At 51.3% G+C, this 13,627-nt stretch overlaps 3 protein-coding genes across 3 annotated transcripts; 1 reads left to right on the forward strand and 2 right to left on the reverse strand.

Annotated features, from left to right (window-relative positions):
- Window positions 1-2,276: 2,276 nt before the first annotated feature.
- On the forward strand, window positions 2,277-4,385 carry POX_d05896 (uncharacterized protein; the record flags this gene model as incomplete). Its single annotated transcript, XM_050114731.1, has 7 exons — window positions 2,277-2,482; window positions 2,621-2,770; window positions 2,847-3,016; window positions 3,100-3,453; window positions 3,585-3,689; window positions 3,791-4,004; window positions 4,118-4,385. 7 exons carry the CDS (start codon window positions 2,277-2,279, stop codon window positions 4,383-4,385), a joined length of 1,467 nt encoding a protein of 488 aa, XP_049969682.1.
- A 534-nt stretch (window positions 4,386-4,919) lies between these two features.
- On the reverse strand, window positions 4,920-6,332 carry POX_d05897 (uncharacterized protein; the record flags this gene model as incomplete). Its single annotated transcript, XM_050114732.1, has 1 exon — window positions 4,920-6,332. The coding sequence occupies one exon, from the start codon at window positions 6,330-6,332 to the stop codon at window positions 4,920-4,922; it is 1,413 nt and encodes a 470-aa protein (XP_049969683.1).
- Window positions 6,333-8,806: 2,474 nt separating this feature from the next.
- On the reverse strand, window positions 8,807-11,429 carry POX_d05898 (uncharacterized protein; the record flags this gene model as incomplete). The annotated part of the gene is made up of 2 exons (XM_050114733.1): window positions 8,807-11,272; window positions 11,355-11,429. The coding sequence occupies 2 exons, from the start codon at window positions 11,427-11,429 to the stop codon at window positions 8,807-8,809; spliced, it is 2,541 nt and encodes an 846-aa protein (XP_049969684.1).
- Window positions 11,430-13,627: the final 2,198 nt, after the last annotated feature.

Here is a 13,627-nt window from a genome sequence, read left to right on the forward strand (position 1 = left end):
CTTCCAGAAAAAGGTATTGAATGTAAATGGGAGCGAAAAATCAAGGCGCTGCGAGACATAATGACCTACATATCGTAGTCGTGCTTTTGCTATCTGGTATCACTACACTGTTGACTAGGCGAGCAATATCTTCCGCTGTCGCCGAGCCCCCATGGCGAACTAGTACACCAAATAGATCAAAATGAATCGCAACAGGTACAAATCCTAATGAGGCAGGCTTTTGCTCATGAGTTTAGCGATAAGTACACAGAGAGGAGGAGAAAAAACCGATAATTTTTACTGACAAGAGTAACAGTGCCAGCCAACACAGCACCTGCTGGCAAGTCCGGCATGAGATTGGCCAAGCGATTGAGTAAAGACATTACTATATCCGAGGATGGTGATTTCAAATGGAAAGAAGAGTGGACCAGTGCGAAGAAATAGCTGACCGATAATATCCTGCTCAGTATGAAAGTCGGGTTTCAATGAGATCGATCTGCCTCGGATCTATTGACACCGGACTTGAAGGCCCAGTACAAGAAGCTCAAGTTGCTGCGACCCACTATAACGACTCTCTCTGCATCTACAAAAATGTGACATGCCAGATTGAGAAGAGCTCGCGTACGCCTTATCGAGGGAAAATAGCGCAAGGCATGTGGTCGTCTTCTAGACCCTAAAATCCGCACTCTCCTATGCTCAAATCGCGTGGCCTACGTGGGTCTTTCTCTCACATGGCATATGCATGAATACCCACCTTAGAATTATTTCCCTAAACTGAGCTCTGTGTACATCAGTATGAGGCTTTGGGCCTATCTGACGTATTGGGCGGCTAGTGTTGCCGGCAAGGTCCGAGCCAACAAAATTCAAGCCCAAAAGCCCGAGCAGAGGGGGTTTCCATTACAAAAGCACTGAAAAGTACACATCACAAATATTATCAACACTTTTCTGGACTACTTGATACTCATGAGCCCCACTAAGCCCTGCGCGGACTGCTTGACTTGCTTCTAAATTATCAGCATGATGAAAACACAGCTGAGCGAGGGACTATAAGGAAATTCTTGCCGGGTTCACTATCATCTTTTGACAATTAAGTGTTTCACTTGTTCATCTGCCTAAGCCGGTGGTACAGACAGACAGACTCGACAAAACTCTTCCAATTTTTGAAACAGCCCCACTGCTTGCGCAACTTTAAAGACTCTTGTGAAGGGAGATGCACAGCTGCGCGTGTTTGCCAAGCGCAATGAGTTCGCCAAAGTCAAGGTACTGTGGGCCTGCGTCGATCCAAAGGTACATGGAAATTCGTATGAGGCTCTATTCAGGCACGAATGCGCGCAGAACGAAGTCGAAATGGCTAGGCTCCTCTCTCACAAGGTAAACTTCGCTGTACCACATGAATCACACTGCGGCCTTGATCACAAGGTGCGGTCTTATCAAACAATGCCGTAATTATGTTTATTGTGTTCGCTTGTTGTTATCACTTAACTAATCCCTACTTTGCCGCTCAAAGCGGGTTCCCAGTGGATAATAATACTTTATTTCCCGGCAGCTCTGCGTTTTAATGCAAAATTTGAGTTCGAGTACCAGTCAGGCATGTTTTCTGTATCTCATTGGAGATCCCGAGGTTCCGGGTTGGACAAGCCCTCCCGATCAAGAGAGAAGTAGAGTGTTTTGCACAAACAGTAAAGCAAAGTTTTATGGGTCGCGCAGCCTAACCCAATGACCGAAATCCCGGGAGTCATTCTCCTGCGCTATGCAAACGCGAACAAATCCACGCGGGTGGAAAGTGGCTTAATGATAAATCAAACTAGGAGAGAACCTTATATGAAGATCTTCGATAGGTCTGATTCCCCACGCCTCCAAGTCCGACCACACGACATCTACGAACGCCAGCTGAGCCACGCGGACAGGCTTTGAAACTCGCCATTCATTCGGAAAGCCGGGCTCTGACACTCTTTTTGTCTAGTTTCGCTGTGCAGGAACAGCCACGCGAGATCAAGATCCAGACCGTCGAGCGGTGCATGATCTGCATATAGATTTGCAGTCTCCTCCTCCCGTGGGTCATTCTTGAATTGTTTGGGTTCTCGATGGTGACTATTCTTGCTCCTTTTCTTATTCTGTCTCATTCACACTCTTTGGACGCGTTTTTGTGATTCTCAGACATTTGGGTCCTTTTTCCCTGTTCGTTTTCGGCTGTGCGCTACCCCTTGCGGCAGGGCAATTGCACAAGACCGGCACTCTGCGCTCATCGCGGGGTGATTGTTCAATTGAAAGACTTTTGGCTCCCTCCCCTGCTCGTCATGGAGAAGGATACCTTTATTGGTGAGATTGGTGGAATTGAACTGGATGGAGCGAGCACTGCCTCGCAGTCGCGCGAATTGATTGCCTCAGAGTATGGAACGAAGACGCGAGAGGTGATGGACAGACACAATCCACGCAACTGGAATCGGATGCGCAAGACGCTTCTTTTCGCGTCTCTGATGGGGAGCTCGCTACTTGCTGATGGGTACGTTTTTATGATCGGAGTCACAACAAATATCTTCTCATCATATCTTTCGATATATATTTTTTGCCCGCGAGTTGTATGGCATTTGGATATCTTTCAAATTCGCTAATCTCGTCCTCTCTCCTTTAATTTCTACAGTGCAATGGTCTGGGGAAGCACCCTGATCACACCACAAGCGATCGAATGGAGCGTCAGCATCACGCACTCCGCGACCAGTATGAACTATGGCATCTTGCTTCAAGGGTTTGGCGGCATTCTTGCCGTGCCATTGATCGAAGCTTACGGTCGGTGAGTAGGATCAGACTTGTTCCACTGCAAATTGAAGCATGCCTTGAAACTAATGGTGAACATCGTTGGTAAAAAGATTCCCCGTCTGGATTTGGCCCCAAGTGATCACCATGTTTATGGTCCTGGGCGCAACACTCTCGAAAGACTGGACCACTTTCACCATTTTCCGCACTCTGCAGGGTCTCTTTGGGACAGTACCACAGGTCATTGGCCTTCCCATTATTCATGATATATACAGTCCGCATGGTGAGTGACGAGGACGTCTTGCAGATGCATATTTCCAATCCTTCCATTGACACCCATCTAACGTGCATGGATCTTTCCCCCAGAATGGCCTCTGATGATCAACATCTGGGGTACCACCTTCATGGTCGGTCCATTTCTCGGGCCCGCTATCGCCGGCTATATTGGCGCTGGCACCAACTGGGTCGTTTCATTCGGCGTACTGACCGCGATCTACGGTTTCTCGACACTGATGGTGCTCGCGTGGGGTGCGGAGACATACTATCAACCGGGGAAGATTCCAGCATCTCGTCTAGGCTCATACTTTGGAGTCGGCAATACGAGTCTACCCAAATGGATGACCGTGGTGCATTGGTGCAAAGTGATGGTTGCATATGTGGTGAAGTTTCCATTGCTGATGACGGGAATGGCGGTTCTAATGATCTGTACTTGGCCCATTGGTGAGTGTTTGTATCTTTGTTGGTACTTTGCGAATGTCCTGACACTGTCTTCCATATTTTCTCCCTTTCTTTTTTTTGGTCCAGAAAGATCGGAGTTCTCGTATTCCAACATACTAACCTTCTTTGGCAAGGCATCGTCACAACACTCGATATTTTCCTACATAGTCCCCCATACAACATGAACACGATTCAAGCGTCTTCTATGCGATTTGCGGGCGTAATCGGCGCACTCGGTGGTGAGTTTTGATCCCTTCCACACTTTTCGTAGCCCTCCTCTGCTTCCCCTCTTGGGGGAAAAAGACATCAAGACAAAATTCTCAGAAACTTATCTTCACAGGCTGGCTCGTCGGCTTCATTTTCAACGATTGGATTTACAAGCGCAACCATACCAAATGGCGACCCGAGTACCGGCTACATGGCGTCTGGCTTCCCCTGATAAGTATGGTCTGCGGCCTTCTTACATATGGCATGACTATGAAATATGGCAAGCATTGGATCGGTATTGCTATGGGATGGATTATGGTCAATATAGGCATGGTGGGGACAGTTGTGTGAGTTTTTTCTTTTTTTATTTCTCTTGTTTGAAACGTCTCGCGATTCGCGCATCTCCCCCGTAAACCCGGTGTTTGTACACTGTACTTACCTTCTACACCTTCATACACAGAGCTATCACAGCCTACGCCTTGGAGAAGTACCCCGATCAATCCACCGTCGTCTCTGCCATTCTCAATATGTGGCGAACATGTGGAGGCTTTGCGGTGGGATACTTCCAGCCGGCCTGGATTGCTCGGAATGGGATCGGTTTGGTATTTGGAATTCAGGCTATCGTGGTCAGTGTGGCAATTGTACTTTGTTTGGTCCCGGTGTTCATTCGGGAGAGGGCGAGGGAGAAAGGGAGGGAAGGGGAGACGAGCGTAGTGAGGGTTGTCTGAGATGGAAGGTAACTGTGAATTTCGAAAGAAGTCTACATGGATACAGAGAAATAGAGGGAAGGTTAAGGCTACAAGTATTCTTGCAGAAATGATATAAATGTTCTTGGTTGAGATTGAAGTGAGATACGTCCAGAAAGTAGTGGAGCGATCTCGGGTCCCCAAGTCTGTAGACCGCGGACCAATGCATGAGTGCCGAGGGGCTGGAGAGTAAATGCATGTCACCATCTGCACAGCAGACGGGCCAGGAAAAAAAATAGAGTCTCGGAGTGAGAAAAGGAGAAGAGAACGAGGAAAATCCAAGCCCAAAGGGAAAATAGACCGCGCCAACGTCACAGATCAAGGGAATGCCTCTTCAAGAGATCGAAATGGAAAAAGGGCAGCGAAAGAGTGCGCCCAAGCAATGTACCAAATGGGGAATATATGCAATAAGCAATAGAAACGAAACTTTGAAAAGAAAAAGAAATGAGAGGCTGAGAACAAATCACGGACAATAAGAGGAGGGGGGGGGGGGGGGAGAAGACAACGGTAGACGTATCAATGCATCACCCACTGTACCTCTGGACACGACGATTGAAAATTGTCCAAGAGTCGTTGCACCCGATGCGTGATCCAGCCTGAATCGGTTCCGTTGGTCGGAACACCACCAAACGTCGTCGAGGCATGCTTGCACGTCTGTTTCCCGTGGTCAAAGGAATATTGCAAACAGTCATGATTCTGGGCACACGCTTTGGCGCACGCATCCGCAGATGGTTGAGGAGTATCGAGTTTAATGTTCGCCGGAGAGAGATTGTCCCAGTTGGATCGTGTAGCGAGAGACTTGTTATGCACCATCTCACGGTACACGTCACCGTGGAGCAGGAGTGCATTCTTGCCGCTTTTGAACCATCCTCGGTCGAAGCGCCACATGTCTTCGATGTGGCGAGGACTCATATGGTGATAAGAGACGGCGGGGAAACACCATGGCTGACGACCGTATGCCTCTGAGAAATGATCAATCTCATGAGGTCGGGAGGTCATCATCATGGGCCAGGCCCACGTCAGATCGACGTGGACTTCTTTGAGCGCGCGAGCCAAGGCGCAGTCTCCGGCCCACTCTTGACTGACCATACGCTCAAGCTCTAGTTGGTGAGTGATCTGGTAGTCGTGCAGGAGGTTCATCGCTTGGCTAGAGAGAATAATTCCTGCACCGCCGTGGGCGAAAAGGGTATCTCCGATCTGCATCTGGCTGCCGAGATAGTGGGTTTGTGTGTGGTTGAGGCGGGACAGCCACGTTATCAGGTTGGGCCACACAATGTACGTGTCGGCTTCGATGAAAATGTACCATTTTGCCTTGGGTTGAGCTTCCAACGCCCCCGTTATCATGGGGAGAAACTTCCACTTGTCCAGCTTCCAGCCGGGGTTATTCACTTTGCCAAAGGGTCCATTGGAGTCGTCGCCAAAGTCTTTTTCAGTAAGACCTTCAGGGCCAACTTTTTGCAGTCGGCGATAGAGTTCGAACTCGGGTTCTTTGTCCCGCGTGGTCTCGGTGATGTTCTGCAGGATGTTCTGGGTGCTCACTCCACCGATGGTTTCTTCGTAGTCGGAGAATACCGCATAATGTGGAACACACTCGAGGGTAGTGCGCAGCTGCACTGGGACTTTTTGTCGAGCTTCAGTCGCGCCCGTTTTCAAGACAACAAAGATATCTTCCATGCCCTTGCGAATTCTGCTGCAGCGTTCATCGTCATATGAATGATCGGAAATTTGTTGTTGTTGCTGCCACATTTTGGAATCGGAAAAGGGACGCTCTGCGTCAGAGTGGAGTGGCTCATGGGAAGATTGCGCCCATTGTTTTTGAGGCTCAATGACTGTAAGTTTTGGCTGGCTTGTCGGAAGGATAGAGTAGATGAGGAGAGTGGACAGAAAGAGTGATGCAATGGTGACCCATCGGAAAGACGAGGTGATCATGTTGATTGGATTTGCGAGGGAGATGCAGTAGTCGCCGCGCCGGGAGTATGTGAAAAGATCGGATAGCCCACCACTTTTGAAGAGCGACAGGATGGACGGTTTTTGAATGAATTTAAATGAGTGAGCAGAAGGATAGAAACTTGATAACGGTTCAAAATGCGACAGACATCCTCATGAACCAGGAAAAAGAGAGAGAGAGAGAAAAAGAAAAAAGAGTAGACGTTCCTCAGAGGGGGTGAGCAAGGAGTCAAGTAGAAGACGAACCCTTGGGGAACCCTGGATTTCAGGTGGACAGACAAAGATCGCACGAGGCAAGAGGCATTTCCGGCCCCCAGGAACTGCGCTTCGTGAAACCGAAAGGAAAGACAGGCGAAATCCCACGGACGGGATATCTCCAAGTAATTAAGCTAGACGGTGAGCTTCGCATGGGGATGGGAGGGGGAGTGGAATTATCGCCAATGAAGATCGTTCGTCCTCACAAACATGCAGCCTCGAGCGCGTGAGTCGCAATGCAGCGACAATCTGCATTATCCACAGTGAGTGTCAACTTCCCAATGGATTGGAATCGTTGTGTACCCTTATACGTCGATGAAGTGTGTTTTTTTTTCTTCGGATCTGATTGTTTACTGGTCCTGTCTTATCCACCTTCGCATTACTCTACTGTAGGGTGAAACGGTCGATCTCTTGGGACGGGATACAAACCATGGAGCCCAGCACAGCTGATTCGATCCATACTGGCTTAAAGGCAAACACAAAGGATTAGTGTCGACTTAACCGCCGGGGAAGAATGGATCTGCTAGGAATAGATCAGCCACAGCCACGCGGGACCCAGTGGGATGAATGCATGAGAAGAGCCCGCAGGAGCCCCACGCTTGAGCGTCATCGCCCCGAATATGTGGGGAGGATTGGGTGATGGAGTTCGTCAGCACATGATCCAAGGGGGTTGAGAGAGGAGAAGATTGACACGACGTACTTGAGTGATCCAATGGGCCACGGCGGAAGAGGAATGGTGAGTGGAGAGGAGGATTTTGTCTCCTCTCGAATTCGACTGTTGAAGGAGGGAGGGATGTACCTGACTGGTCACGTTGCAAAGAAAAGGTGGCCACCCCCTTCGATCGTCAGGAGAATGGAGGATTTCCAGGCAAGGAAGAGATCAGGATGGACGCGAGCGTTGGACGAGCGGCGATGGCGACCAGGATAAGTTGGATTACTGAGAGAGGGAATTTCAAGGCTTGGCAATCCCCGTCAAGGAGAAACACCCGGGTGCGCAGAATTCTTGAATTTGATACATACAGATAGGACTACAAGCGCCCTGGTGAGGGAGAAGGGCGCTTAACAGGGATATAATACAGACTGCCCTTGACAGGCAGTACGCAGGATGGGACAGGAGAGGGTTCAGGCGACGGGAAATGCGAGCCGTTCAAGGCTCCCAAAGGACGGGAAAGTGGAGACGCGAAAGCGCGCTGATCGCTGATCGGCGTCTGCTCATCCGCTCGCATACCCTACGAACTCCGGCTCAAGATGGTAAGACGCCGAGAGCATGACATGCGCCCGGGAAATCGTGCTCGAAAACAGACAAATCTTCGGTGGCACGATAAGCATTCGAGGTGGCTCGCTAATGCTCTGGAGGGTGCCCACGGTTGAGACGATATTTTGGATGTGATCAATCGCAGATGTTCCGTGTTACTAGTGTAGACTCTACACTGTAGAGTCGGTAGTGCCTGGCGGGAATGACTGCGATTGCGCGCACTGGTAAACGAGTGGAGCCACTACGAGATGAACAATGATGAGATAATAATCCCTCATCATCCATGATCGTTGATCAAGGCCTCCGGAAACCGGGGTGTCTTCATTGCACAAGGGAAGTTTGGTGCTTGCCTTGAGGCTCGCGCAAGTCAAGATTTGACTCTTCCGTGGCCGATCATGACCAAATGGAGGTTTACAAGGTGGAGAGAGAGAGAGCACCCCGTTACCCCCTTACTGGAGCTCCTCTTTCCCACGGCCTATTCAATGGGTGGATCAAGACGGTAGCCCCGCCTATTGAGGAACAAGTGTGTTCGACAAGGAGAGGAACAGAGAAGAAAGACCATGCAAGACCTGATTCAACGTTGTCTGTTCCCCGCGTCGAGAAGGTAGAAAAGAAAGTGCGCAGAGAGGGCACATCCTAAGGAATAGCGGACGATCCGATCGGAAGCGACGAAACGCTTGACAGCTTACACGAACTGTCGTTTGCACGGTCGCTCCCGGGACTCTGGACATTGGGTGCATCTGAAACCCACCATTGGGGCAGTTCAAAATTCAGTGGGGTGTCCAAGACATAGCCATCTTGGTCGGTGGGTCAAATGGAACCTCGCTTCTCGAAGGTGATCGGAGTCGAAGGAATTGGCGAAGTGATTAGGGGCAACATTGAAAATACGAAGGGAGTTATCTGGTCTGATCACCATACGGTCATTTCTCCTCTGATAAAGACTGTTTCAACCGTTAGGGGGATGATCAGGTTCGTGAAAGGTCTCGGGGAAAAAGCCCGGTGGCGGCCAGATATCTTCGATGGAGGGCGGGTGCACCAGAGGCTGTGATCCCATCAGACGGTCGGGATCATGGCAGAAAGCCTGAAAGGTACTATCATCGAGAAATCCAAAGTCCTTGAGCCCGGCCTCACGGTTGCTTGACCACTCTGTCGTGTCGAGGTACGCTAGATCCTTGAATATCGCATCGAGGTCACTCGTGATTGCAGGATGGGGGAACTGCATGGGCTCAGTGACCGAGGTGGATGGATCACTGGTAGAAGGGTTGCCAGCGAACATGGGATTGGACATGTAGGACTCTGGCGTACGGGGCTGCACCTGGGTGGCCCCCGACGCAAAGATCCGATCCGCCACACGAGGAGCTGTCAACCGGTCGGACAGAATCGGTTGATGAAGGGTCGAGCAACCCATGGGCATCTCGGAATCACCCATGCTCGTGTCTTTGGGTGTCAAGGAGTGATCTTTGGTGCCATTCAAGATCGACGAAGTGAAACTGGAGTGGTCAACCGGACGCATGGCGTGGACATTACTTGCGGGTCTCATGGTGCCCTCGTACTGCCCTAGAAGCCCAGAGAAACCGTTTCGGGTATACGGCTGCGGTGCGTCAAAGCCACGGCTCATTCGTTGCCAACGCTCCACCGATGATGCAAATGATCTATGTACCGGCCAGGTATGCGATATCGCCGAGGCAGCGTGATGGAATTCCTCCGCCCAGTGCAGGAATGAAAAGTCGTCCGATGGCGGCCCTATTTGGTGCAATGAAAGTGCCTGCTCGCTGATGGCGCGCAGAGACATTTCGAAGACAGGCGGCAGACCACACATCGGGAAATTGTCCAGGTGCTGGGTCATCATCAGCAGCCCTCGGCCGAGGAGCTTCTTCGCGTTGTCCGTCGCCGAACTCTGCTCGGTTGTACCGACCCGCAGGTATAACCAGAGCAGCGTTGAAAGGTATGTTAGGCCTAGATAGCTTTGGTGTGGCAGCAGGGTCGAGTGCCGTTCGGGGTAGATGCTTTCTGGTCCAACGAGGCGGCATCCTGGCGGAAGATGATTGTCCCACTGTTTCAAATCCCGCACTATTTGAGAGGCAAATTCGGATACTTCACACCCCAAGGACAGGCTTCGTGCGATCTTGTTGAGGACGCTGGTCAACTCCACGAGGCGATTGAAACAGCTGAGTGACAACAGTGGGCCCTTTTGCGGGGGGCTCTTGATCGGAGCTGTTGCCGTTGGAAGGACGTCCACCCAGGAGTTCCATTCTTCGAGTCCGTCTTCCTCTAGTAAGCCAACCGGAGCCAGGTCCTGTGACGACATGGCAGGAGATCGAGATAGGCGAAAAGAGAGTAATGAGTCGACCACGAAGCAGCCCAAGAACACCGCTTGGCCTTGCCGCCCTTCGTCCGTCCGATGTGAGTTCATGGGTGTACCCAAGCCCATTGCGATGGCCATGCGCACTGCTTGGCCGCTCAAAAGCCACGCGGCTGTCCAATCTTCCAGGCCAATGTTAACCATGCTCAGCAGAAGTAATGCCTGAATATGACCGAGTTCATAGCGCTCTTTTTCAGAAGGTATGAGACGACGGGAAACAAAGTAGTACTCCCGAGTGCGGTCCAAAGCACCCGCTGTGATCCCGGCGCTGCTGCTGCTGCTGCTGCTGCTTTCTGGAATTTGGGCGATTGTGTAGCTCAGAATTGCCCACAGGGCGGCATGATCACCAGACCCTGGAGCGTTGGCGGAGATGGCGAAAGGGGAATTGGCATAGAAGTAGGATGCGCGGAGAATATTGTGCTTTGCGAGAATCGGAAACCATGTGTGAGTGACAGCAAAGTAAAGATCGAGGAGCCGTGATGTTGACGGAGGCAATCGCAACTCCTGGGAGTTGGAACTCAACTGTGACACGCCTGGACTGCCCCAGGGACGCAACGTCCTGGCTCGTTTCGCGTGAGCTGCGTCAATAGGGAGCGTGTTGATCCGGGGCGCTTCAGGACCGAGAGGCGTCGATTCTTTAGTGACACGTAAGCCCCATCGGCCGCCGAGCGGATTCGAGACATCCGCGTCAGTGTCGCGCGGTCGCTTGCCCGTGGCGAGGGGTTGTTCAGGAGTGGAGAGCATCTTCTCTAATTCACCACACAGTCGGCTTGTTTTCCACGTCTCGTGCAGGCTATCCGAGGCACTGTCATTACACCACATCGACATCAGGTTTTCCCGGCGATCTGCAGACTCGGCCGTGGATCCTAGGATGGCCAGCATGGTTTCTTCGAACCCGTCGATATTGCACAGGGACAGCGCCCACAGCTTCTCCAATCCGCGCACATAGCCCTCGGGAAGACCGCGTTTCTTCGCGTGAGGATCGTAGGAACAGAGCTGACCGCTGGCTTGGCACGCCGAGCAGGTAGGGCGGAGACCATCGCATTTGTCCTGGACGGTTGACCCGCAATTGGATGAGCAACCGTTGACATCTGAGAGTTTGCTTGGTCTGAGAGAACGAGTCCTGACTCACCTTTTTGCTTCGACAACGATCGCACGCCCTTGAGACCCTCTTCCGCCGAGTCCCTTTTTCGGTCCCCTCATCCATGAGAAGGCTTATTGCGGGCAGGATCGCATGGCCTGGCCTGCACCGGTGGAATGTGATCGGGATCCAACGCTAGACAACAGAACCTCGCAGATGAGACCAGCTCTCGAGGGCTTGGGGAAAACAGGATCTGCCCCGTGTCCGGATTGAAGTCGACCAGGTTCTCTTTGACCTGCCGGCTGCACAACGTGAAAAATCGCGACTGGTGACTTGCTGACGTGCAACTTGGGCCAAGATGAAGGCCGAGACCTCCGTGAAGGAGTCGTGAGTGATGGAATGCTCTCCGCGCCAAGCAGATTTTGAAGTCGAAGAGCTCCTCGGCTGCTCGAGTTATAGTCTAATTGATTGGGGACAGTATGAAAATCGCATCGCACAGCGCGCACATCAATGCAACATCCATGTAGAAGATCATTGCAGATTGGATATGGAGACAGAGTGAATGAGAATCGCCCCCAAGATGCCCGAGACTCCGGGCGCCGCCTGACGCTCGACTCAACTCGGGACTGCAGATTCGGCCTTCCCCACGGCCCCACAAGGTCCACCTAGTGGGAACCAGACCTCGTGTAGACGTGTACACTCGCTGGTCTGAACTGTACACTGCACCAGTGCACGATGGCGGCCATTTTTGACCAAAGACAAGATCGATTGAGAGAAGGAACGAGAGCGAAATAGTGAAGCTATCCCCCGTTGTTTAATCACCATGCGTCGATTCTCAGCGCTGCTCATCAGAAGCATGTCTGAAAAAAAGAGAGAAAAAGAGAAACCGTGCCCCAGCTTCCCGCGCACGAGCTCAAACGCAGTGTGCTCCTGGTGTGGAAAGACTCCCCGATTTGGGTCTAGATACGATGGCAACACATGCCGTTCCAGTCGCTCTTTTTGCTCCAAAATCACCACGACTAGCGCAATATCAACCTCCTTTCGTATAATGGTCACTGCATTCAGACCACCGAGAGTCCAGGGTCTGCCTTTCTGGCACTGCTGCGGGGGAGGGTCTGCTCCAAGAAAAGATCTTTCTGAGTGCAGCCGGACTCGTATTCGTCCGTGACGAATTTTAACCTTCTTATCAATCTGAGATCAGCATTGGGTGCCCACGCCTTGTATCCAAAGTAGCTGTGTATGAACCGCAGGCTGGGCTTGCTGATGTGAACTTGGTAGGTCGCAGATCTCGCCGAGGCTCTTTGGTGTCCGCCACCGGGGTATAATTTTATCCGCTCGAATCAAGTGAGCTGATTCAGGAAGATGTCGCGGGAATTAATTCCATGGAAATGAGCCTCTCCTATTTGTCAACCAGTATCTCCTGTAAAGGCCGGACTGCGCCTCGAAGACCTTTCCTCACTCAAGTCCTTGGAAATTGATCATAGTAATGGAAGATAAGATGGAAAGTAAAAGATTGATGATCCCGCCGGATCGATTTGTTTGAGGAATTGTAAGATTACTCGAGTCTGAAAGCTAGCGGGACGATCGCGCGCAGTCACCGTCCTCTCAGCCTTCTATGTAGACCCAATGAGCCGCTCCATGAACATCGATGAGTATGGCGATTCTCCTCAAAGGTTTCGCAACCGCCACGGCTTGATCTGATAAATTGTCGTTATTGTTGTACCTCAAGGTAGGAAAAAAAAGGATGGTCACTGTAACCCACAAAAAAGTCAAGTGCGTTCTGAACGCGAGGAAGGTCCGTCGGCCGTACGCCAGCCTGGATCAAGGCAAAAAGACGATATGGCATGGATTGGCGTGGTGAGCTCACACCTAGGTAGTAATGAAGACTTGCCTGTATTGTTCACAGTGCCTTGGAGTAAAGTAGAGGCCCTACCTTCTCCCCCAATTGAGCCTCGAGGCTCTCGCAACCATGCTGTGGAGCATTGCTACTGTACTGCTGAGCGGACATGGCTCCACTATCACCAGTCATCGAGGCATCAAGGCAGAAGTCACACCCGCACCAGACAGATGTGGCATTAGATTTAACGTTCAAGCAGCCTACCAGTAATCCTGTGGGCTGGTGTTCTCGGTCATGATAATTTTATGTTCATCCTTGATCCTTGGCATCCTGCTGGGAATAAGACAAGAGGAGAGCAAAGCAGCAGTGCAGAGAGAGCGAGCTGGCTGATGCAAGTCAGCTGGGGCCTTCAAGTCTGAAGTGGGGTGTCTTCGCAGTCACTAACCGCCTTCCTAACCCAGTCAGTCATTGGCGGTGAAAGTTAGTC

Source organism: Penicillium oxalicum, chromosome IV, assembly GCF_001723175.1.
Source record: "Penicillium oxalicum strain HP7-1 chromosome IV, whole genome shotgun sequence".
In the NCBI taxonomy this organism is placed as follows: domain Eukaryota; kingdom Fungi; phylum Ascomycota; class Eurotiomycetes; order Eurotiales; family Aspergillaceae; genus Penicillium; species Penicillium oxalicum.